Source organism: Carassius auratus, chromosome 18 (assembly GCF_003368295.1).
Source record: "Carassius auratus strain Wakin chromosome 18, ASM336829v1, whole genome shotgun sequence".
Taxonomy (NCBI): Eukaryota; Metazoa; Chordata; class Actinopteri; order Cypriniformes; family Cyprinidae; genus Carassius; species Carassius auratus.
The window spans coordinates 5762725-5790105 of NC_039260.1; the positions used below are offsets into that span (position 1 = coordinate 5762725).

The 27381-nt window shown below is 36.0% G+C and overlaps 2 protein-coding genes across 11 annotated transcripts in view; both read left to right on the forward strand.

The window, feature by feature from the left end:
- Nucleotides 1-5753, forward strand: part of bicd1a (bicaudal D homolog 1a) — a 32532-nt gene extending 26779 nt beyond the window's left edge. The window contains exons 8-9 of one of the 5 annotated variants that reach the window (XM_026287229.1): nucleotides 2948-3037; nucleotides 4150-5753. In XM_026287229.1, coding sequence (XP_026143014.1) covers nucleotides 2948-3037; nucleotides 4150-4155 — 96 coding nt within the window. In that variant the 3' untranslated portion in view covers nucleotides 4156-5753. Of the gene's footprint in view, nucleotides 1-2947; nucleotides 3255-4149 lie in introns of those variants that run through there. The other 4 variants (XM_026287231.1, XM_026287233.1, XM_026287228.1 and 1 more) reach the window with 4 other exon arrangements.
- Nucleotides 5754-6680: 927 nt separating this feature from the next.
- The window catches only part of LOC113118221 (FYVE, RhoGEF and PH domain-containing protein 4-like), a 42916-nt gene continuing 22215 nt past the window's right edge, over nucleotides 6681-27381 (forward strand). Inside the window, exons 1-2 of one of the 6 annotated variants that reach the window (XM_026287235.1) lie at nucleotides 6681-7063; nucleotides 22487-22573. In XM_026287235.1, coding sequence (XP_026143020.1) covers nucleotides 6949-7063; nucleotides 22487-22573 — 202 coding nt within the window. In that variant the 5' untranslated portion in view covers nucleotides 6681-6948. Of the gene's footprint in view, nucleotides 7064-10437; nucleotides 10926-11009; nucleotides 11187-16899; nucleotides 17264-19748; nucleotides 19911-22486; nucleotides 22574-25808; nucleotides 25921-27381 lie in introns of those variants that run through there. The other 5 variants (XM_026287238.1, XM_026287237.1, XM_026287240.1 and 2 more) reach the window with 5 other exon arrangements.

Here is a 27381-nt window from a genome sequence, read left to right on the forward strand (position 1 = left end):
TTTTTTTTTTATCAGCACTTGCACAGCTTTATGAGACAATGTTGTCTGGGTATAAAAATAAGATTGAATAATGATAAATAAATACAAATACCACTTTGCTTGATGTCCTTTTTTTGCGGCCCGGGTAAGAAAACAGTTTTTTGGTAAGCACAGTTTTTGGAATCTGCATCAGTATTTGGATCATGCTGGAAGAATTATTCTAGAAAGCAAAACAGGTATTGATTGGTGCATGTCTCTTTTAGTATATAATTCCTGCATGTGGGCTTCCATTTTATGGCTTGAAGAAATAGGTGCTACATACTGCATGCAAAGAAGTTAGTTTTCGTGATGGAGTTTTCAGTTATTTTTGCATTGGCATATAGCACATCTGACATAACTACAGCTCCACCCTCTGGCAACAGTGTGCACTGAAGGACTGAACATTTACCTTGGCCTTTATGTAATCATCAAGACTTGTGAGTACTGGATTATGAATAAAAGCTCATGTATATTCACATTAAACCTATTTTAAAGATAAATTTGCTCTGCAGCAACAGAAAATGTTCAGTTGATCCCAATGCACCCTGTCCCTGTATGATCAAATGTGCCAGTAGGAGCTGTTCTATTCATGGACACAGCATATGGCAATGCAGGATCTGCCATATGCAAATGCAGGGAAGTGTTCTTGTACATGCTTCACAGCTACTGCATTTCAATGAGCTGTAAAGCACAGAGCCATTAAATGTGTCATTCATTATAAGTCATTCTATAGAATAGGTGCCTTTCCAGTTTAACAGGGACATTTTTAATTTTATTTAGTAATTTCTGAATGTTTTTAGTAAATTTAGTAAAATTAGTAAATGTGTTTTTTTCAGTTGTATTGTTCCATCTGAAATTAGATTTTATTTTTAATGTATTTTAACATTAAAAATAAAATGTTAATATACACTAGGTAACAGGGTGGTTTTAATATGACATTTTAACCCCTTTGCTCATAGATGTAAAATTGGAAGGTGTGTATTAGATAATTTAAAGTTATTTTGTCTGTATTTTTATGCAGTATATAATATATTATTCTATAGTATTTTATTATTCCTATTTTTTTAATCATCAGTTTTTAATAGAAAATCATGGTAACAATTTAAGATTGGCCCCTACTGACAAACATAACAGACCATATTTTATTTTATTTTATTTAGTTACACTCAACTAAAATCTATTGTTTTGCTCCACGTAAATATAAAGTAATGCAACTTTTTATTTACATATATTTTTTATCAAAATATAAGTATTTGGTTATTTAGCAAAGAGAATGCAAAAAAAAAAAAAGACTTTTACATCTTACAGTAATTTTTAAGTGTATGTACTAATGTGTATATATAATATGTACAGTATTTAATACAAAAAAGGCTCTCATTTATAGAATGACGTTTGTTTAAGGAGCTGTGGGCCAAAAAGCATTTGACAAGGTCAGCAGTTGAAAGTTGTTCAGAACATTGTGTTAGCATTTGCTCATGCGAGACTGACCGAGATGCAGTTCATATACAGATCTGATGATAGACAGCGATTACACTACATGCATAGACAAGCCTCTGAAGATGAGTGGTGTTTTTTTTCTATTTCTAGGAGTAGTCAGAGATTTCAGGTCGAGTTTAGCATTGCAATATTGCTGTTTTCTGTGCATTGCTTAAAGACATGAAGTATTGTGTATGATGTGACATACATTTGTAAATTATGGAGTTCTACTGCAGTTTTAATGGAAACCAGTCTGATCTGCTTCACCGGTGTCACCAGGGCCCAGCATTAATATATATATATATATATATATATATATATTTTTTTTTTTTTTTTTTTTTTTTTTTTTTTTTTTACAAAACTGACAGAGCCCAGAAAAAAGGAAACTTCTTTATTATTCCTGATAATTTTGTCCATAAAATAGCAGTGGATATGTCCATTTTATACCTGTAGGTGTCAGTGTTTCTTAATTTCACACGTAATACTGAATGTGTCAAGTGCTGTTTTGCCCATGCAATCAAAACATTGTACTGCATCCTTACAACAGACCAGTAGTTTCCTTTCATACAATAAAATGACATTTTTGATACTGGCACTGTAGACATAATTGTTTGCAATATAGAGATGGTTATGGCAATAATGCATTTATACAACCAACCGCCCAGTACAAACTGCAAAGCAATGTATTAAAAAACACATAGATTGGCTGCATATAACAACACCCAAATAACCACCCATGACACCCCAGCATTACGACCCATAAATGTTTTTTTGTTTTTTTTCTCTTGTCAAATGTATAAATGTGTGTGTGTTTGCATGCTCTTATTAACAAAGTAGCAACACTGCAAATTTGCGCCTGACGCATACACTACTGTTTAAAATTTGACCTTTGACCAAGATGTTTTTAATACTTTTTTTTTTCAGTATAAATGCTGTTGAATATAAACTTTTTTGATCAAAGAAAAATTATGATTTAAATTACACTTTATTTTTGTACACTTTACAATTTAAATTAATCACAAATTACACCATTTCTTTACAACATTAAACACGTATTTTCAATTGTAATATTTCACAATATTACATCACATAAATGCAGCCTTGGTAAAATAAGAACTTTTTCAAAAACATAAAAAAAAAAAAAAACATTTAACCACCCCCTTTTGAACAGTAGTGTATCTCTATTTAACAAACAGTAGTATCTTGGTTTCTTTCCATCGTTATATCTGGTATTCCTCATGAATGTACACAGATATTTGCAGCTGAATGTCTGTAATTATTTTTCTCTCATTCTCCATGCTGTATTCATTCATTTTAAGTGTGATTCTGCATGAGATTAACACTCTAGTTAGCTCATTGCAGCCATTTCCGGCGAGTTCACTTCTCATCTGTGTCTGTGTTTGTGTCACTAACCCTGACTGTCACACCTCTGCATATCTATCTAATGTATCAGTCTCTCTTAGATTGTCAGCAGCCTGCTGCCTCAGTACCGCCAACCTCCCCACAACTGAGGCGCGGGAGTGAAGGCATCCACGGGCCACAGGTAACCCGTTCTTTGGAGGAACTCGCACTCGACTGCTTCCTTTCTCACTCTGTTTCTAACAGGGTCACGCATTCACAAGTATTGTTAACAACTGCCACCCACTAGCTCACACTTTAACAATACAATTGATATACACTACCAGACATGAGCTTGAAATAATTAGTGTTTTTAATATATTTAATTAAGATATCTTATGCTCACCAAGGCTGCATTTATTTGATCAAAAAATCCAGTAAAAACAGTAGTATAGTGAAATATTATTTCAATTTAAAATACCACTTTATTTATGTGAATATATTTTAAAATCCCTTGATTCTTTATTACTCCATTCTTCAGTGTCACATGATTCTCCAGAAATCAATTGCTGATTTTTTTTGCAATGGTTGATGCTCAGCTATTTAGCATGTATTTCAGCATTTCTTTTAAATATAAATCTTTTGTAAAATTATAAATGGGTTTACTGCCACTTTTAAACAGTTTAACATGTCCTTGCTAAATTAAAAAGTACCGCTACCTTTTGAATGGTAGTGTATAGCGGTTTCCACAAAAACGATTGTCTTCAATATTCTTATTAATAAGAAATGTTTCGTAAGCACCAAATCAGTATATTAGAATAATTTATAAAAAAAATAGCTGCTGAAAATTCAGCTTTGCCATCACAGGAATAAATTATATTTTAAAATAAATTCAAATTTGGAACAGTTTTAATACTATTTCACAGTAATATTCTTTTCTACTGTAATTTTATCAAATAAATGTAGTCTTGGTTTCATAAACATTTCAAAATCGCAATTATTTCACATTTTTGACCGGTAAGGTATACAAAAATAAAACTGAGATGCCCAGCATCCTCTCATCACCCTCTCATCCCGAGTTGTCAATTATAGACAAAATTTCTTTCATCCCATACAACTTTTCCTCTTAAAAGCTTCTTGCTTTTGCATGTGCCTCTGTGTGTCCGTCAAAAGTGATTTAATGTTTATGTCTGAATTAGTGAGTTGAGTCGCTCCAGTATAATAGGAAACAAGATGTGAAGATTTCATTCTATACTTAGTTATGGCCACTGTTTCTGTTTTCTCTCCCATCTGGCTGTGTCGTTCGTCTCTTGGTAGTCCTAAAGTGTTGTTAGCTCTTCAAGAGGACCAGATGACTGCGGCCAACTCCAGACTTCCATGTGATCCTTTCCAATGTCTGGCCCATCATTCTCATCTTTTTGAGCCCAAAGCCTCCTGTCGTTGGACTCTAATATTGACCAGTCCTCACAGAGATAGATTAAGGGGGCGGAGCCCATCAGTCAACCATGACCTCCAGCCAATCAGACGCTCTTCTCTATGTGTGATCCCAGAGGTGCCCGCCCGCTTACTGGAATTGGATGAATTATTCAGTGAAGCTTATTGTGAACGCACTAATCATCATCCTGAAATGGACTGATGTATACTTATTTATTTATCTATTTATTACTTTATTTATTTGTGTTTTTTTCTGTTGTTGTTGTTTTTTTATATGATGCGTGTTGTGTCTGATTTTTTTAATATAAATATGATTTTGGATATGAATGCATTTTTTCTTCAAATTTAACTTTTTAAACCATAAAAATTAGTATAAATTACATCCACCCTGGAGTATTATGGTATGCAAGGTGACTTTCTATCAGTCGAAACTAATATTTTCAATCTTTGTGATAGGAAGATGTGTTTGAAAGATTGAAGAGAGGTAACTGGATTATTGAGAAGACATGTACGCATAATTTTCATTAAGTAGACACAATTTTAAGTATACAATTTGAGTGACTTTGATTTTGACCTTCAAGCTCCTGAGGTGATGTTTGCATTACAAAGTTTTGCAAATCTCAGCTTTTCTAACGTTATTGCACATGGAATTTGTTTCTTTGTCCTTTTTTTAACAGTTTATTGCAATGCATAAAGATTATATTTTATACCTGAATTCTCTTTTTTATTGCAGAAAGTGATGTCAAATAAGTCTTTGAGGACTGAGTGGACATGTAGGCCTAGTTCAGTGCCCGTTGGGGAAAAAACTCATGTTTGAGGGAGTGGAGTTAAAGCTTGAGTGAGGCTTGATCCCAGTGCGCTGCTAAATTTGAACATGAAGTGGGTTTATTATTCTCAGATCTGCTCCAAAAACAGCATACAAGCCCTATTTATTGTATCCCATATTCACTATAGAATCGATCATTTTCATTTTCTGTTTAAGTTATATCTAACCTTTACCCTGTATAAAGCACAAACACATTTATCTATGCATTTTGAAACAGGCACAGGACATTTTCATGTCATTTGGTCATCTGTCCTCCAATCACGCCGTGATTTGTACCAGCAGGACAAGGAGAAATATCAATTTTCATTGTTTTTGTATAGCAGCAAACCACAAAAACACATTTTCAGTCTCATTGATTGACTGAACGGTTATTGATGGATTCAGATGAAGAATCCATCAGACACTTCTCAAAGCATAACTATATCTATTGTGAAACTAGAACAAAGCTTAGTCTGTTTAATGACATGCAAAGAAGGATACAAGATCAATGGTTTCATTCACAATCTCTTTTAGCTCCTCAGTCTAACCCATTCATTTGGCGTTTTTAGACTATATTAATTTCTTATTGAGTATTTCCAATGATACAAGAGCAGTTTCAGTTTTATTAACTACACATTGTGGTATACATGTTGCTTCTGAAGTGAAATTAGCTGATTAACACCCACAATGTCACATGGTGTGTACTGGTGAAAGCATGATCTTGCCACAGGATATTTTTATGTGTATGCAGTCCTAAGCCACATACTTTTTTTGTGAAATAAAATTTTAAAAAGCATTTGTTGACTGAGTCCTGTCCTGATTATTTGAGATGGTGTGTGATGTGTGAAAGTTTTTGTGTGCACATTGTAGTATTCAAAATTCATATTGTGTTTGCACTTTGGTCTAGTCAAATAAATAAAGCACATATTGTCTTTAAAATGTATTTACCAATTTATTGTAATTTTGTATGGTTGCTATTCAATTTTTAACAATCATACATTTTAATAATCCCAATAAATTTTATGCAACCGTTAGTTCCGATCCTCTAATTTGATTGGCTAAGGGGTATGTGTCTAGGTGAACAGGTTCAAAAGATTCGAATCACTTAAGTGAATCAAAACCAGAAGGACAACCATAGAGGACAACACATAGGAAATTGTTAACCTATTGTACTTATTAATTTACAAACAATGTATTTATTTATTTATATGCATTATGTGTTTAATAATTTATTTTTTCTTATTGCAATTTTGCCTAGTTACTGTACAGTTGTTCAACACAGATAATCCCAAATAACATTATGCAACAGTTAATTGGATCACCAATAGTGTTTTCGAGTCAAAATACAATTACTGGCTAACTCTACTTAATTTTAATATTGTTTTCATTCATAGTTATGTTATTTCATAACCTTTGTTGTATTGCTAATTTACAGTAGCTTCTTCAATGCAGATTGCTGGCAAGGAGTCCATCTCCAAATTCGCCAAAAACACAGGGTCTCTAATTTCATTGGCTAAGCAGTTTAGGTAAACGCATTCAATCGAATCGACTCACTGAGATGAATCAATAACTCCACAAACTAATGTTAAAGGAAATGATTGGACCAATCGTGCTATCAGAGCTTTAGGGCGGTGATATGGGCTGATAAAGCGATAATGACGTGCTCAGAACAGTGTAACGTTACTACTCTAAGAGCCAAAGAATCAGAGGAAAACACTAAACCGAAGCGTTTCGTTTTACTTTTGCGTAACACTTACGTTACGCAGTTCTTACGGCTGCAGACGCTTAAGACGTGGACTTTGCCCGACATGCGGGGTGGACATAAAACCTCCATTATTTATGTAGGCTACAAAGGATTTGTAAATCAAGTCTTTTAAATGTTGGAACGAACTAATGAAAACATGAGTGAACCGAGGAGAAACGCTATCCGGAGGAAGTCAAAACCGAAACAGACAGCAGGTTCATCGGCGGAGGAATGCCCGGGATCCTCAGGTGAGTGAAGCGGTCAGGTGAAAGCGGATAGTCCGCTTATGGGCTTCTCTTCATGCCAAACGTCCAAAACACTGGATACATTTGTTTCAAGGGTAATATTGTCTGCCTTTTGAGTGTTTTCACGCAACTTTTTTTTTTTTTTAAGGAACATAGTTTTGAAATTAGCGGCAGTAGTTTCTTCTTTCAACCTGGAAATATAAGAAATGGCAACATGTTACAAAATCTCTATCGATTGACACATTATAGCCTGTTTCTTCTAGTATATCGTCATATCATCAAACCCTGAACCCATGGTTTATACCTGCAGAATATTTGCATATTTGATTTCTTGTATTAATATTTGATAAATATATTTGACATTCTAATAAACAACACTGTACAATTATGGAAGAGGTTATAAGTTCTTTTTCGGAAAGAATGATACAGTGCTAGATACAAATTAAAGCCATGAATCCTGGGTCCCAATCCTGATAGTACTTTTTATTTCTTAGTTTTGATGTAAAACCAGTTCAGACAATCTTTTCATGCTCATGTTCATACAGTGGGTTGCCTCAACCTCTGACAGCATACAAGAGATTTGGCAAAACATGGAAAATGCATTGGAATAAATGCCAGACTCCATTTTCTTCCTGTGAAGAAAGCTCTGTTTGTACTGAAAGCTCAGGATATGAGCATGAACAAGTCCCAACGAGTTGTGTCATAGCAATAGTGGCATGTTTCCTCTCTGACTCAGAATTGTCCCGCATAATTCTGTATTTTAAGGATATGGAATGTGCAGGAGTACTGCTGTCATTCTATTCCTACTATGTCACAGTCTATTAGATATATTTGAAATCTATTAAGTAAGTGTTAAGGAATAATAGCCTATACTATAAAGACTACTCTGCATGGCACAACACAGCCACTTATGTATAAAAGTCAATTGGTGCCATAGAGTCCAGTGTGTCTGTGACTGGGTGAAGGCCAATGCAGATTTTGCCTTTCAGTGACAGCAAAACATTGTGGTTCTTTGGATATTGTTGCATAGCAATGCAGTTTAAAAATGTTGTGCTATTTAAGCAAAAAGCAATTATTTTCTCTCTAAAACAGTTGTGTGTCCTTAAGGCTGGCTATTCACTATTGTCAGTCTAGAGAACTCTTATTACAGAGGCTGCACTGGGTCTCATTTATCCATGAAGTTCCACTTTCTGTCTGCCCAGTGAATCGGAACGAGCATGAGGAACTCATTGAGTTACATTGTTGTTGATGTCTGTGGGGTTTGAAATTAGAAGCTGGATTTTATTTAACCTACCTAAAACATTGCTCTTTTGAGGGATTTGTTCTGTTAATTATTTTCTGACTTGCAAAACAATGCAAAAATACAAAATCAAATGCAGTATGTCCAACTTTACCAGATTTTAATCGGATTCTGACCGATTGTTTTTCAACAAGAGAGATAAAAAGGAAGGTCAAGAAATCAACATTTATTTTGACATAAAGAGTTAGGATAAGGTTTAAGATTAGAAACATAGTAAATAATATAAAATACATAATAATATAGTACTTATTGAAAGAATACTGAGAAGGAAGAGCTGGACAGGAAGAACACAGCAAGTTATCTGAATCTGAAGAAATGATTGGGCTGCTCTCATATTCAGTTTATTTAAACAGTAGAGTTGATAGAGCACATAAACAGGAACAAGAGCAGGGACCCTTTAAGAGCTATTTCCTGCAAAAAATAAATAAATACAAATAAACAAATAAGTACTAGATAGAATTGTTTTCCATCTCAAACGTCAGGGATTTGAGCAACAGAACCAGTTTTGAAGTGCACTAACACAAGTGTGTGCTGTTATTAAAGTTAACTATTAATTTTCTGTGGTGCTTCACTGAACTGTGACACTGAAGCCAGTGTTTGAGGAGTTCAGAGTCAGGTGAGACGGACCTGTTATCATAACTTTCATCAGACTTCATTTGGTTGTGATCGGTGTATTCAATAGTGTGGGAAAGAGGGTCTATAAATATCTCCTGATACACACCCTCCATTATCCTCTAGTTAATATTTGAGGACATTGTGGCCCAGCCACAGGAAACGAGACATAATTTCAACTATAACACTGGGATCTATTCTAAAAGAATTACTGTCATATCAGCATGGAATTGACATTAATACTTTATCTTAAGGTATGTTACTCTAACGGGTTTTTCGAGACCTGTATCCTTTTCATGTAGAAATATCCAGCAGATGGCACTATAACACCAAAAAAGGTGTGTGTGTGTATGTGTGTGTGTGTACTTGTTTTTCTGTTCTGGACTTGTGTCACAGCGGGGACCTAAATTGAGTTCCCCACGGGTAAACGAGCAAATAAATTACACAGAATTACAAAGTTTCGTGAAAATCTAAAAATACAGAAAGTTTCCTGTGAGGGTTAGGTTTAGGGGTAAGGTTGGTGCAGGGCGATAGGAAATACGGTCTGTACAGTATAAAAACCATTACGCCTATGGAGAGTCCCCACAAGCATAGCTGACCAGACGTGTGTGTGTGTGTGTATGTGTGTGTTTGTATACACACAAGTGTCAGTGAGATTTTCTGACAGATGACGCCTTCAATTTATTAAAAATGATAGATCATGTGAAACTGAAGACTGGAATGGCAGAAATATTTGCTAATGGCTCAGTAATGTAATGAGTAATGTCTACTGAAGATTCTGCACTATCGAACTGTAATGTATAGAGACAATTTAATTTAATAGTTAATTTAAGATAATTTTCTTAGCATTCATCTGAACACAACCATCCAAAAACTAGTTTTAGCAAAAGACAAAATTAGAAATAACTCCTATGTTTCCCATGTAAATGTACAGGGGAGGGGTTAAGGTTTGTTTACATGCATGAGAATGTCCTGTAGGCAAGGTCGATCCGAAATGACACACTTCCTGTAAGAGAGGGGAAATTTCTACTCCGGTTCTGATGACAGGAGGGTGAATTCCTATCTTGCCTATTGTGAGGAACACAATGCACAGCAGACAGGGGTATTGCAAGGTCTTGTGTTAGTCATATCAGACAGCTGGTAAAGATGTAGGTCTGGTGATGAGAAATCAGGAACAGTCACTTACTCTAAAGGGTGTACTATTCACCCTATATGATTGATTTCATCCTTAGTTTACTCAAGGCTCACCCAGGTCAGAACTCTGCTATCTTTACCTATGAGAATTATTGTGGCAGTAATAGTGATGGAGCATTACGTAACACACCCCTCCACCCAGGGCAGTCCTGTCCATGCCCATTTCCTCTTGATCAACTCCGCTCCTGAGCAAACAGTGTGAAGGGCTGGAGTTTCCTGATTTGAGATCCCCCCTCAGGCTGGAGGAATGGGCAATCCTGTAGTTCAAACATCATGTCTAGGACAGACTCATTTTCGGAAATGTTTTGCAGCAGAAACATCTTTCAACCACCTTCACTCTTGCTGGACCAAAAAGATTTGGAAAATCCTGGAATGGCAACATAGGCCATAAAACACTTATTCCTTCAATTAACGTCAATTAATTATTTGACTTTTAAGGAAAACGATTTCTGCAAAAATCCTTCGTGTTTCATTAGGGCAAAGTTTGGACTGCTTTTCAGAGGTGAGCACAAGAGGGAATGAGAGAGGAAGTGGCGATACAGAGGATATTTTTGTCCATTCTTCATCTACAGGAAGCCGGGCTTCACTTTCTCCCCCTGCTTTCTCGTCAGTCTTTTTGTGGAACCCCTGTACTCTTCCCCGCGCTTCTATCAGTGTCTTTAACTAATTTTCTCTGTGTTGTCAAGTCTCAGTGATGGACAGTGATGGATTGTCTGGGCTCTGGCCTCAGGAAAGCTCTCCTCCACCGCACTGCCTCCGGTAGGTTTCAACGCTTCTCATTTTAATGAGCTCCAACATGCCAGCAATGAGAAGTTTCACTGTGACTCTGAGAAATAAAGTAGAGGTTGCTTGTCAGAGAATGGAGAGGAGGCTGTTGATTCTCATCCGGTTGGAATCTAAAAATGAAACTGTTGATGAGTAGGAAAGCTGCATTCATGTAGTCCCAAAAACAGTATATCATGGGGAATGGATTGAGAAAAATGAAGCATCGTCGAAAGTATTGGTTTTGGCCAACTAAAGGTAATGTTCAGTTTCAGTAATTGTTCATTAATTGATTGTCAACATAGTTTGATATTACATTTGGGGAGTGAATCTGTTAAAGGGATAGTTCACCAAAAAATTTAAATGTTGTCATTTATTTACAGCTCCTCATGTTGTTTCAAAATGCAAAGAAGCATATTTTGATAAAGACTGTTTGTGTTTTTGTTTTTTTCTTCATCTTCGTTCATTGTTTTGGACCCATGCACTGACTTTTATTGTATTGACAAAACACAAACATTATTCATCTTCTTTTGTCTTCTCTTCTACACAAGAAACAAAAAAGTCAAAGGTATTGAATGCCATACGGTTGATTTATTTTTAGGTGAACTGTCTCTTTAATTTGCTGCATTCAAAGAAAGTTTGCCAGCTGTCTGGAGAAGTTTACTATCTGTACTTGAATGTGGGTTCAAATGATATAACTCTGCCTATCACAGAAAGATTGTGAACAAAAAAATTGGGAAAAAAAATCCACAAAAAGTGTGAAGTGTATTTAAGGATTTAATATATTGGATTGTGAGAAGTGATCCCTTTATGACAGATGGCTGGAGTGAAAGGGTTAAACATACAAGGGATTTGTGACATCACAGAAAGTCGTTTCAGAAACGGAACAGGTTAATACATTTTAGAAACAATATTACAGAGACAAACATTTTTCTTTAATATAACAGAAACAAAAGCAAAAACTGTGCATAACAGGAGTGTGTATTAATAAATCAGATAGCCTCTGGAGTTCCTGTTGATTTTAGTAGTGTACATACAGTGAATGTGTGAATTTCTGGTCATGCAGTTGTGAGATGAGTATTGCATGCAACAGATGAGTTCATCAGTGTATCTTAATAGTTACACCGTAATCCGAGCTGTTGTACTCTGTCTGGTTTGTACAGAAACTCAGTTTTCTGTTGAAATGCCTGGAGCTAGGGCTAATCCAGACACCAAATTCTCTCTCTTACACACAGTCTTGTCCCACCACCCTAAACTAACTCATACGTTTCTTTTCACTAATCTAAACCTCCACTGACTTATTGCTGGTCGGGGGCCAAGATATCAACTGTCTGGTTTATTTTTTCAGCCATATTATAGACAAAACTTCTCAGTATGTGTGAAATAATAAACTATGGAAGGTTTGTACAAATTAGGAATGAGGGTGTTTATGTAGTTGTCAGATTTTAGTGTCCTCAACGTCCTCATCAAGTGGAAACCGCTCACAGATGTTTATGTGGCCTACATAAACATCACTCTTTAAGTGTTTATGCGAGTAATGCCTTGTTTATAATGATTTTATCACTAGCAGTACCAGTATAGCACAGACTTGAATTCGCAGGTCTAATGTTCCTTTGTATAATGGTGGGATGGTGGCACATATGTTAGACTGTTCATATAAGGATTGTGTCCAAAATCAGTTACCAACCCAAGCAGAAGAAAAGCACGCGTCTCTTGAGATCTGGGAAACAACACTCACGAGTCCTCCAACTGTTCTGCTTGGCAGGAACTACTGGCCTATTATTTTGTGTGGTTATATTGTGTTGTGGGTTTGTAAAGGACTGACCATGGCCTATTTAAAGAACCACAGTTTATTTTTTCTTTTCTAATCTGTTAGGAAGGAAGAAACTGTTAAAGTGTTTATTTATTTAGAATGTTTTTACACTAAAAAGCTTCTCAAGTTGGTTAATTCAAGTATGATGTAAAACATTTTTAGAGGGTTCTGGGAATTAAAATCGCATTCATTCTTTCTCTAAAGAGAAAATTATTTTGAGCAATTTCTTTATTCATGTCTAATCTACCATTAGCGGGAGAAGTCAATTTAATATTATTTTCACTGGAACAATGTGTTCAGTGTGTGAAGTATTTAATTATGGAAGTATTACACAACCCACGATCCTAGAAAAATAATTCACCCAAAAATGAAAATTGCTGAAATCTGGCCATCCAAGATGTAGGTGAGTTTGTTTCTTTATTGGACCAGATTTAGAGAACTGAAGAAAGTAATACTAGGAATAGACTATTTTAGCTGGAACCTGGAAGCAGCGGATTGAAGTTAAAAGCATATTAATAATGGCTTTGTTTTTTACAAACTTCATTTGACTCTTAATTGATTGACTTCTCCACTTTGACGGCACCCACTCAACTCTATACTAAAGATATTTATAAATCCTGATTTTTAAATAAAGTGCCCCTATTATGCCTTTTCGACTATTACTTTTCATGCAGTGTGTCATGCAAAGTTGTGAAGCCGACAGTGCACGATAGATAAAGTTATTGTCTGTTAAAAAAAAAAAAGGGTCGGCTTCCAATTTCCTAAACGAGTCATCAGGAATTTCAATCTTATTCTGTTACGGCTCTACATCATGAAGTAATACATTTACATAATGTTCACCCACGTTTAAGGTCACCAACTTGCCTGCCCACAAACAGTTACATTTCTGTGTGGTTGATATCATTTTGAGAAGAAGCTGTATCCTACACTGTGAGAGGACATTTGTTTGATCATTGTTTGAGTCATGATGCACACTACCTTCATTTTGAGAGCTTCCGCTTTTCCTTTTGCTCTGTCTCTTTCTGTCATCTTCCTTCTATTTCATTCCCTTTTCTGTGTTGTGTAGTTTTTTTTTTTTTTTTGGTTGACATCTGTGCGGAAGTGCTCTATATATATATATATATATATGTGTGTGTGTATGTGTGTGTGTGTGTGTGTGTGTGTGTGTGTGTGTGTGTGTGTGGTTTGTTTCAGCCATTTTCTATACATTTTTACATTTATGTACTTGCTCTTATGTATTTATTCCTTCACTTTTTATGCATAGTCCATACACTTTAATTTTATAATAATTATTAATTTAATTTCCTAATACTTCTTTAATACTTGTATACGGTTTATTTTTATTACTGTTAAAAATACAAAAATAAACAAATTAGTCTGACTGTCCAGCAGGGGGCAGTGGTGCTTTGACACTCGTGTACAAAAGCCTAGGAAGTCGGCAAAAACGAATTCAGTGCACTTCTATTCACGTAATAATAATAAAAAAAAGAATGCTTTTACAAAACTCAAAATAAGTGACAAGTAAGTGCTGCTTTATCTGTGTGTTGGCTATTTGTGCTCCAAGTGTGTAGTATATTATTGTATGCGTGTGTGTATGTGACTAGTACAAATTCGATTTGTGTATTAATTACACTATTTCTTAAAGAGGAGAGTAACTACATAGGGACTGTCAGTTCTGTTTTCCCTTCAAGTGCCTATTGATATCTAACTGAGCCAAGTTGGACAGCAATGAGGAACATTTTCGTCGGCTTTCAGGACCTACACCCACTCAAAGCTGTCTGACAGGAAATCTGAACTGGCGTGTTTGTGTTGTCATGCATGCTGAGATGTTATTTTGGTGGTGCTGTGAGTTTATAACAAGGACAGGAAAGGCTTTTTTTTCCCAATAATAATGCACCCGTTTTAAGAACACAAACGCCCACACCTGCCCTCATTAAATCTGTAGCCTACAGTAATACAGTTTACAGATCGAGTGACTCAACTCAGTGACCGGAGTCATTTCCTATCTGTATCAACACCATGAACACAATAGATCGACTAGATGACAGATGATTGCTTTAGTCACATTAGATTTGCATCATATCAGGTTCATATCTTCAAGACTAAAATGCTGTCATAATGGTCAGTCAACAGCCCCCTAACACACACACACACACATTGTTATTTGCAGTTTATTAAAATGTATTAGTACATTTTTCTGTTCTATATCATAATAATAGGGTTGGGAAAAACAACCCTTCCGGGTTCATTTATAAAAGAAATCATTTATAAAGAGAAAATAATATACATCTTGCATAATAAAATATATTCAAAAAATTGATTATTAAAATTCTATATTTTCATTTACAGAGTTTTTTTTTTTTTTTAGGCCTATTAAAAATATTAGTACACTCTGTAGAGGAAATCCAGTTGAATATGAGAGATTTCTATGCTTCTTGAATAATGGCAGTGTAATAGACATGGCCTGAGGCTTCATTTACAACAAGAGGAGAGCACTGAACATGGACTGATGGAAGGAGGAGATCAGGGCAGGAGCGTGAAGGAGCTTGGTGTGGGAGAGACGGGAAATGTGTTGTGTGCGTTTGCTGTGATGTGTAGTTGTCAAAGGGCAAGAATGGTGACGATCATTTTGCGTGTGAGGAGTGAGAAGTCAGACGAATGATTGAAAACAGAAAGGGACTACAAGAAGAAGTGTGACTTGAAAGAGGTCAGGACTCAGGAGTGTTTAGCCTGTCTGGTCGAATTAGCACGAGGGTCATCTCACCGAGGCAGATGACAGAAATAGTTATGAGGCTTATAGGCAAGTGTTGAAGTGTGATTGTGTGCGTGCACTGTACATTTGAAGGCATGCTGGGAATTCAGTATGACGCTGTCACCTCGGGCTATTAGCCTTGTTTTTTTCTCATCACAGAACAACTTTCAGAATCAGAAATCAGATTAAATAAACATGCACATTTAAAAACAGTCTAAATGAGAAGTGAAAAATCTGTGGCAAGCACTTTTTAAAGGTTTAATTTAGTTTCCTTTTTGGGATCATTGCTTTATAATGCTGTTCTGTGACACAGTACACAATTAGATTTTCTGTAAATGTGAAACACAGGAAGTAAATGACATTTATTCCCATGGAATCAGCATTGTAGAGAGCATATAGAGTCTTGTAAATTAAATAAATTATTAAATAAATGAAAAACTCTAACATAATTTGGTGGTAGTAAGATAATGTTGATATTAATTATCCTAGTTAGTAATTTGGCACATTGTGTGTGTGTGTGTGTGTGTGTGTGTGTGTGTGTGTGTGTGTGTGTGTGTGTGTGTGTGTGTGTGAAAAATATAAATACTTTAATACAAAATACTTTACCTACTAAACTACTTAAGTATTTTTACCATCTTTATTTTTTAGTTCAATAACTGTAATTGTTCCTATTAATTTCTGGGGGGAAAATGTACAGTTGTTGTTTTTTTTATCCTGAGCACCATAATTTTGTAATAACTTGAAATTTTGAATATCCCTTGAGTGAAGATCCCTTATCTTAGCGACATAATACAATGTTATACTTCGATATATATTCTGTGTACCATGATACCATGATGAAAGATAACCATATTCATAAAACTTCACACGTTAGGCCTATATCAAGATTACCCATGCCAAAATACCCAATTCAAAAAACCCATTTTATTACCACTGTACTTTGTTTTTATAGAGAAGAGTTACATTTCCCTACTGGCTTCGCTTTATCATCCGAAAGTGTGAGAATATTGTTGGTGGTGACAGTGCCCTCCACTCCCCTCCACCTTCCCCCACAAATCACTGACTCATCTGTATTCCTCCTCAATCTCCCATGTGGCTCTTTCCTTTCGTCACATGACCAGTGCGTGCCCTCCAATAGCATCAGCCTCATTTTCACCCCTCTGCTGATTTACAGCGATACGTGGACTCCAGTGACCCGACCAATCAGAGGAGAAAAGCTGGCATTCTCCAGATATCATACCCACTCATCAATATTCCTCTAGATTTTTCTTTTGAGTCAAACCCCACCCCTTTAATACTGAGATACCCCCCCCCACACACACACCACCACATTTGTTGGCCCACCCCTCCAGCAACAAAATAGGGCTAATTCTCCATGCAACACACACACATTGGCACATAAAGACGGACAGGCAAGAGTGTGTGGCGTTTCCCTGCCATATGCTGTCCCTCCTCTGGAATGTGATTATCCTCAGTGGAGAGAAAAACAGAGGCTGAGCGGAAAACACAGTGTGCGGGGGAAGCAAGCGAGGGGGATAGGAGGAGGAGGAGCAGTAAAGCAAGTGTAGAGACCGAGAGAGAGAGAGAGGGAGAGAGAGAGGAAGGATGGAGCATGCAGAGTCTGTGGCAGCACGGCTAGAGAAGGAGGGTTCATGAGAGGGCTGTTCAGTCTGGCGTGATTCTCTGGATAAGGACGACGGAACTGAACTGAATTGGAAATCTCATACACACACACACACAGCTGCTGTCTCCAATCCGATGAAGAGTCAGGTCAGTGGTGTTTCTTCACATGTAAAGATTGCCGCTGCTGACCACATCTGAGAAGGGCTGTGGCTCTTGAAGCTCTTAAGGTTGTTTATTGCAGGAGACCGTACGGTTTATTCTTTTAACTATGTGGTGTTGAATAGAAACCTGCTGTTTGGTATATATAAGCATGTTTATTTGTGGTAATTTGTCTCGGGAGATGCATATTTAACTCTGTAGACACTGAAGCAGCAGTGTGTCTGTACGTGGGTGGATTTGGACGGTGCTTTTGTGTGCAAAAACATATTTAAAAAGAATTGTTGGTGCTACGGTCACAGCGATGAGCAATCCTGGGGTGAATCAGCCACATTAATGTTAACGCAGACACAGATGCAGAAACAGATGGAGGTGGAAACAGGTCCAGGTGCTTCATGGTAGCAGGTGGAGATCTCTGTGTGTGTGTGTGTGTGTGATCAGTATCCAGACACCAGCAAATACCACACAGCTATCAGATTAAGCAGAGAAGTATATCTTTACAGGATCAGGAGAGTGTTTAAGACTCATTAACGTGCTAAATTACACATATGTAGTAACCATCACAGATGGCTAAGACTACTTTAGCACCTCGGTTCAAGCGCTTTATGTCAATCTCTCTGTCTCTTTTTAAGGATGAACGTTGTCTGAGGTGTGTGTCATAAAATATAGACATAAGCTGAGGAAGAAGAGAAACAGCGTTTCCTATTACACTAGTATTACACTAGTTCTAAGTTTGGAATAATTAAGGTTTTGAATGTTTTTGGAGGAAGTCTTTTATACTCATCAAGGTTGTGTTTATTTAATAAAGAATACAGCAAAGACTGCAATATTATTAGTATTTAAAATATTTGTTTTCTATTTTAAATGTATTTTAAGATGTAATTTGCTCCTGTGTTGGCAAAGCTGATTTTCTTTTCTTTCTTGCACATTTGCCATATATTTTGAACCCATCAATATTACATCATAACTCTCTTATGATTTTTCACATTATCCTTCAGAAATCATTGTAATTGCTGATTTGGTTGTCAGTTAATTAATAATGGCTATTTTTTATTATTAATATTGAAAACCGTTTTTGCTTCATATTTTTTTGTGAAAACAATGATTTTTTTTTTACTTTATAAAAAAAAAAAATCCACATAATAGTAGAATGATTTCTTAAGGACAATGTGACACTGAAGACTGGAGTAATGATGCTGAAAATTCAGCTTTGCATCACAGGAATATATTTAAAAAAAATTAAAATATATATTTTAAATGCAATAATGTATTTATTATTTCACAATATTAATTTTTTCTCTGTATTTTTGATCAAACAAATGCAGCCTTGGTGAGCATAAAAATGTCAAAAAGTAAAAAAAAGTGACCTAAGAAAATAGTTTATAATTCCAAATCTTTGGCCAGAAGTTTAAGTTTACATAATTATAGGGCTATAACTTTGGATATTTTGAGTTCATATTGAGATTTTTTACTTTTGATTGCAAACTTTATTATCTATAGGCAATTCTGAGCTCCTCCCATTATTGAGATCACTTTTAAACTTCTAGGGGACATTTACAGCAAAGTCTCCAGTTGTTCTCTTAAATGCTGTTTTGTGTGAGAGAAACAGTTGACATGAATGTGGTCTCTTTTTTTTCTCACCTAAGGGTGGTAGCATCATCTACACAGTCTTGGTTGTGTCTATAAATGATGAGCTCACTGCCCACGGTCTCGTACTGAGAATTTTTTTATTTTTTTTTTATTATCTGCTTCTCCATGTCCTGCATGTGACTGCTTTCAGTTGCGAAGTTAATCATGCACACGCAAGATGCAAAAAGCAGAACTGTGCTGCAGAAAAAAATGATATTAAAACAAGCTCAAAAACAGAAAGAGGCTCATACCTAATCAAGGGTTGCAAAATTATGTGAAGCTCAGTCAGCATATAAAATATTCTGTGACCGACAAAGACTGAGATTATGAGTTTTGAGTGTAGTGTAGCATCCATTCATTTCCTGGTATAATTGTTTTTAAAAAAGGTTGCAAACATTCCCACAGTTCTGTTCACATTGGGACAAAATGAGGCTAGAGAGATGAAAGCTAAAAAGTGTGTTGATCTGTTGCTATAATTACACACTGACTTCATTCTCATTGATCTCTCACTCAGCAGCTTTTATCAATGCCTGTAATTATTCTCTAGTCGACAACAGTCAGCACATTTATGCACACATAACATTTTGTAGATGAAAAATTGAGGAGATTGGATCATTTTTAACTGCACATAGGGGGATTTTACTGCAGTTGCTTTTATTATTTTTGATTTTTCTCTGGATGTGTTGGTAGCATGGTGCATCGTCTAAGCTGATTTTTATAGTGTCTATGTTGTTGTTGAATAAATATTGACTCCTAGTCAGTGTCCTGCTTCTCACATTGACTGGGAAACCGGTTTTGTGACCAGTGAGGGAAAGGAGTGCGACACAAACACAGGAAGGACAAAAACACTGGCAGCTGCTTGTTGTGAATGTCACTTTTAAAATGAGTTGCATAATGTGGCCATTTCCCTGTTGTGTAGTGTATTGATTTATGCTTAAAATGGAGAAACATCTTAGGGACGTGAGAAAAACGCAGACCAGGACACACAGGAGAACCAAGAGCAGAGCAGGTATTTTTTCTCTTCTTTTTTTGTATGTGTGTTCCTTATGCATCTAGTGACATGACCTTCAGCTCACATACAATCGAGCCAAGATCTCACATTGTACACATGATTCTTGTTTTTAGACCTCTGCACATTTTACAGTCCGACAGAGAGATGCTTTTTGTCTGAATTTTTTAATAACACACAACCAGATATTTTGGATTATGTTGGTATACATTTTAAATCTGTGGAGAGTTTGCTGTAAATTCTAACAGGTGAAAAAAAAAAAAAAAACATGTCCAGGCCATATATCACCCCAAAATCAAAAGATATATGTGCTATTTTTATTTATTTTTTTTACTTAAAAAAACAAACATAAAAACATTGATTCATTCATTTAATCGAGCATATTTTCCCCAAATTATTGTAATAAATGATTAAATGAATTTATAGATTATAGTATTTAAGGACAATTGAGAAAAAAATAAAATTGTACTTATTCTAATGTATTAGTAATACAAATAAAAAATATTGAGAATAATGATGCATGAAAGTATATATAATGCTTTAAAAAAAACTAATTTTAGAGAAAAATTTACTTATGTTATTCCTTTTGATGTTTAGGTTAAATATGACTTGCACAGATAAGAAGCTGCAGTTTGTGATCAGTTATTAATACTTCCTTTTAAATAATATTGATTATTTCTACAATAAAGCTGTGGGGAATTGTGTTAATCCTTGGCATCATCAAAAAAAAATATATATAGTAGTAATAACAGTAGCTGCTGTTGTATTCTGGTGGAAATTGGCTACTATATTTATAAGGTTTTGGCTGTCTTAGTTTTTTTGTGTCTATGTTAAATTGATGTGATGTGATGGAGCATTGCTTTCATGCATCATAAATCAGTTTACTGTTCTGTTAGATGGTTACAAATACATTAAATGCATGCGTACATCTGGAAATTGATTGAGCCTGATTAAGGTAATAATTCACTGCCTATTGTAAACCACAATATTTACAATTATAATGGCCACTCTACTGTGAACATGATTCATGGTGCATCTCCTCTAATGCTCTAACAAGGGCTCCACATAAATGCGAATTTACATGCTACACAGGATCAATAAATAATCTCATAAAACATGTCGTTGCTATTTTCTGTTATGTTCAGATGAAAGATGGCTGTATTTTGTGTTTCTATACGAGGAATGTCATGGAAACATCTATGCATGGTTATCCAGCTCTATACATCCCAGTAACTCATTTTGCAGTGTTTGTTGAGAATCTGTGTTTGATAGCTCATTTAAAAGTGTCCCACCAGCCCCCTCTTTCATCTTCGTTTAAGTTTGTTTGTTGTGGTTGTTGTGTTAGCCTACAGAACGTGTTTTTTGTGAAGCTGCTATTAAAAATGGCTATTATGTGAGCATGTGAGCACATTCGAGTGTGTGGGGGACACCAGATATTTCTGTCACAAGGGCTCCAGATGGTACGAGGAAAAAGCCTTGCTTTAATCTCACGTCCAGGATAAAACACAAACACACACCCTGTCCCGCTCAAAATGTAACTTACTTTAAACTTGTTTCACTGTACGTTGAACTGACTGACTGTTTTGTTGCTTCTCAATTTATTCAGTAAGTTCTCTATCGTTCGTCATTGCATTTTGTCACTCTGTACTTCCCCATTCTCTTCTCGTTTTCTCTCAGTAGGGTAATATTATTAGTGTGTTCTTATATTTTCAGCTGAGCGCTTTATAAACTGCATGTGTGCATGTGTGTCAGTGTGTGCTTTCATGCACACGTGTGTACAGTTGGCAACCCCGTGCCACTTGTTCACCGATTGGCTTTCATTTTTTATGTGCGTTAGAAATGAAGTACATTAACACAGCTCTCACATGCCCTAGATATTACAGCAGAATTAATTACTGGTGAGTCTCTGGAGATCTACTTTTCTTTTGTTTTGCTACAAATGCTGGATTAATGTTCTCTCATCCTCTTTATTCTCACACACAGACCTTCCGCTCCTTCTGCTGTTTTTATCATCCAAAAGACATATATCTACTTCAGTCGTTCTGCAGTCATACTGCATAGTACAGTTTTATGTTTTCACTTTTAAGGGGAAAATTACATTGTGCATAGAGATTCTGATTATTTATTGAATTACTTTGCATAATTAATTTGCAATAAGTGAGGTTCATATGAGTCTTGTGTTAAAGACCTGGGCTGCTGAAAAGCCAGACTTGAACTCCACTGAACACCTTTGAGATGAAATGTCATTCATGTCTAAATGGGATCCAATCCTCAAGGCATTTTCCAGCATCTAATGAAAAGTCTTTCTGGAAGAATGGAGGCTGATTGCAGGACTAACACTCTATTAATATCAATGGTTTAGTGTCATTTACCATTTGGCACAAATTTTTGCAGATCTCTTCCTGTTCTCATTTTTAGCCCACCCACATGTTTCTCAGAATCTTTATCCTCCTCAGTTTCCATGTGCATCTACATCATTTAGGATCATGAAAGCAACTCAAAATACCTTCTGGAAACTACCGAAAAGCAAGTGCAGACAGTAAAACTAACTAAATAAATCTCTTGGTGTCTTTCAGATAAAGCTGGTAACCCCAGCTGCTTTCCCTCCAAACAATCTGAGGAAGAGGAGCCTTGTGTTGGGGTGAAGATCGCTCAGAACAAAGGTGGGCAACAACCTTCTCTTCTTCTGCTTCCTAATCTGTCTATTCCTTTCTCCATTTGGTAAGACACGGAAACTCTGCTCTGATCATTGGGAGTCTACCATTTACTGGAATTGTTGATATATGTATGGTGTGTCAGATTTAATATTTTCTTTAAAGAAATGATTTATGATCCGCTGTAAGAGATACCTTTGTTATGCTATGTGATAATAGTTTTAAGGCTTATGGGAATGAATATGCATGACTGAGCCACAGTTAAACATGCATTGAACATGCAATGTTGTCAGTGATCCATCAACCTCAGATTTTAGTCTGATCACCCTCGTTTTCACCCAACATTGTTCTGTTTTCTATGCATTCTTTTGTGTTTTTTTAATAATGGAAGAAGGTTAACATGAAGACCAATTTGGAGAATTTTGTAGTTATATGAAACCATATTAGATGTTTAATGTACAATTATGTTGGGAACGATCACTGGACCAATGAATTTAAACGGTGAGCTATCCAGCGCAAATACCACATGAATGGAAGCCATTCAATTTACAAAATCTAATTTTTCTTGTGATTTCTAAAACAAAACAAAAAAAGAAATACTTTAAAATGGAAGAAATTGCTTTTATCGCTTTGGTAAAAAGTGTTCAATAAATACCAACTAAAATTCAAAAACAAGAATACAGATTGTGCAGTGTCTAAACAAAGGCCTCGTCGACTTCACAAAGTTTGTTTTCATTTTTCAGATCAATATTACCTAGAAAGCTTTTGTTCTCCAGAGCTTATATGAGAATAGAAATGGAAGTCTGTGGTGACAAGATTTTACAGTAGTTGTACTGGTCAGACTTGTCAAGCGAGGCAGGAATGCCGTACTGAACTTATTTTAATTGTAGACTTACGATAATGCCAAATGTAAGCGATATCACTGAACTGATTATATGAGAACTTCACCTTTTTTGTGATCTGATAACTTAACCTTATAACCAGGCTGTTAATGGTGTGGTTTTGGTCACATACTATATCTGATATAGACTTTTTTTTTTTTTTTTTAATATAGGCTAGATGTTCACCAAGGATGCATTTACGTTTTCGGTTTCAAATAAATGTTGTTCTCTGACAAACTGAAAAAAAGACTGAAAAGTTTTTTCTTTGAACAGTAAAGCAGAAAATTCCCACCTGACCTGCCTAGGTCATGACATCATAGGTTATACACTGACAACTCTTGAGTGTTTGTTTTAGATACTGTTGCTATGGCAGGTTGATGTTCAGATCTCATGTCTGTGAGCCTCCAAATTGGAAACACTAAAAGTAGCTTTAAATTGACACTGGAAGGGATCCAAGCAGAATATGAAAATTTGACTTCATTAACTGCATGCAACAGATAGGGCATCAGTATTTACCCAAGCGTCAGGTCTGAGATGTGTCAAGATGGTTGTGCAACACCAGGTGCTCCGGTCTCTTCTCTGTCTGCACTCAGTGTCGAAAATGAGATTAAAGTAAATCAGATTTGCAGTGGAATCTGGTAAACAGTTTAATAAACTGGTAAGGTGTGGCTTTGCATGCAGTTTACATGTTCAAGACTACTGTGTGTGTGTGTGTGTGTGTGTGTGTGTGTGTCCATTTATCATTTCCCACCCTTGAATGGTTGCCATTCAATTGGTGCCCCTCGAGTAAGAGCTCCATTTAATTTTAGCGTCTTTATCCTGTGTCTATTACAATTTTTTGCCCAGGTTTTTGTAACGTGAGAGTGTTTGTGTGCCAAGAGGGATTGAAATGAGACTGATGCTGCTCGAGGCTGTTCAAAGGGCACCACAGGCCACGTTATTTCTTTTTTTTTTTTTTTTTACAGGAATGAAAATGAGGTTGTGAGAAATAGAAGTACAATGCGTTCAGTGGATTGTACTGCTTTTTAACAACATGCCAATTGTTCAGCTTTCCAGAAAACTTTTCAGTAGACAAAAACTCTACAGAACGGTTTTGAAAATGACGTCTGATCTCTGACCTTTTAACAGTGCAGGCCATTATAAAGAATGACTCTCACAGCCTTGTTTTCTTCCACGTAAAATTCATATGTTGTTCATAATGACTAAAATCCATTGTTTTTATTTTTTTTATATATATTTTTATTTAAGTGCCCTTATTATGCCATTTTAAAGGTTACTAATATTCTTTCATGCGTCTCCTAAAACAGGTTTACATGCATACAAGGTCCAAAAACGTTAGTTTTCTCAGAAAATAGCTTTAATTTGACCTCATTCCTAAATTATTCATAAACGACTCGTGCAAAGCAGTTCAAAGAATCAAGTCTCTCTAAACCCCTCCTTCCCGTGAGCCCTCACTGCTGTGATTGGTCAGATGCGGCAGTCCTTTGTGATTGGTTCAGAGAGGACCTCTAGGGCTGTGGATTGGTTTATCGGAAATTAAATGCCAATTGCTATGACAGAATGACAGCCCTGGAGACTTATCAATATATAGAAAAGATTGTATGGATTGTAGCTTACCACCTCGAGCCGGAGTTTAATGAAGAATCAGATGAAGTGGTTGATAGACAAGGGACTGATTCACAAGCACGACTGGAGCAGGACACTTCTCAGTGGTAAGTGTCAAGTGTTGACAAGTTTGTGGTAATTATGAGATGTGATCGAACAAGTTTACTCTCACAGCGTAGGATACAGCGTCTTCTCGACATGATGTTAACCACATATACATTTGACTGTGTCTGTGGGCAGGCAAGTTGGCAAGCTTAAAAATGGGCGGTCATTATGCAAATGTGTAACTTCGTGATGTAGAGCCATAACAGAATAAGATTCAAATTCCTGATGATTCGTTTTGGCAATTGTGAGATGACTTTTTTTTTTTTTTTTTTTTTTTTTCGGCTTCACAACTTTGCAGATAATTTATGTGCACATAGAGCTACATGACACACTGCATGAAAGGTAATTGTCGAAAAGGCATAATAGTGGCATTTTAATATATTTACTACAAAATAATATTTAGCAGACTCTTGGTTATGACAGTGTTGGACATATATAAAAAGACAATCATGAATTTCTCATTTGGAGGTGCAGAATCTGTCATACTGTGTCACACAGTACTATGTATGTACTGTACATTGTAACATCTAGTGGATTTTATACACAATGAATGTGGCCTTCACCTGTTTTTGGCTTGAATGTGCAGTGTGTGTGTGTGTGTGCGTGTTCGTGTGAGAATTTGGAGGGAGGGACTGTTTCCTCGTGTATTTGTTGGGGAGTTTCAGTCTGTGGTTTATAGGACCGGAAGGCTTGAATGAAGAAAACTGCTCTTGTTTTTGCCTCCTTTGTCCTGAGATTATTTGTCCTTATTTTAACGGACAGACGGTAAGATTACTTTGGCTTGTCAATGATCACACTGCTCACAACTGCTAGTCTGCTTTTTATTGGTTAACTTAGTATGTTTAGATGTGATTGTATTATTAAACTTGGCAACAGAACATTAGTGGAGGAAGCTGGAAGAGCTTTTATGTATTGTCACACGAATGAGTTATTCCTTCTTCTCTGTGACAGTGGTTACTTTGAAAGTGGAGGGTTGTTTTATAATTGCGATCAGAATGCATTAGTGAGTATTTCATATGATATTTTGCTATTTTAAGAATTTGTCTGATTTTGTACCCATGCCAGTTTTATTTTTTAATTTCTCAACGGTTTGATGTCAACATGTATGAACAAGTTCAAGCAGTCTTGTTAGTTTGCTTTTATTTTCTGGCACCATGTTGCATGTTAAAGGAAATGGATTTAACATATGTGCATTTCTAACTTCCTTCATGTTTATATATTGCCTATCTTTGTTCCTCTGTTGCATGACAAGCTCTGAAAACGTTTGCTAACTAATCATACTCCTAATGGTCAGTTCCCACCACATTTTGCAAACTAAATGAGCTGTTCTTATCTGTTCTGTATTGGTTGGTACTTTCCCACAAGGTTTTTTATTGACAGTACAGTACCAAAGTGTAGCTATATTCAAATATACAGTATGGTGGTTTTCCCATAAACTGAAAACTGTACTATTCAAATTAAGGTTGATGTATTATTTTGTAACTGGATTTTGTGTCAAATTCACATGTACAGAAATGTAAACACATCTGGAATGGTTGTAGTGACCAAAGGTTAGACATTCTTTTTTTACTGGAACAAAGTGCTGTTATTAAACTCAGATGTTGATCTGATTTAAGCCATAATCTTGAACTGGGCTCTCTGTATAAGTCAGGTCAAACCACAGACTTTTTTTTTTCTCTTTTCAGTACTTAGCCAGGAATGCTAAAGTTGGCACACGCCTGTGTTTTAGACTCTAAGAATGTAGAACATTTGAGCTTTTTCCCATGCAAATAATTTAGCAGCAATTATTGTTAGGGGTGCTACAATTGATCGGCTACCGAACAGTATCGGCCGATAATCACTATGGGATGTTTGATCAGCATTCTCTATAAAGACCGATCTCATAAACCGATCTCATAATGACATGCCTGCTGTTAGATAGTGATAGAAATTCTGATTCTTTTGTAAGAACCGGTTCTTTCGGACAGTTCTTTTCAATGAACTGGTTCAAGAAACCGGTCTTGAATATATAAAGTGTATAAATTAGTTGTCATCAGCACAGAAATCATAATCCACTTGCTATACATTACCCATTGCAATTTATTTGTTATTAAATAAACTTACGTTTTGCCAGATTGCCGTTCAGTAGCTTCACGCTGAATCATGCATGCGCAATATCATCAGCTCATCGGTTCTTATGTTGGACATGTCCGAAAGAAACGGTTCTCTGTGATCCAACTGGTTCTT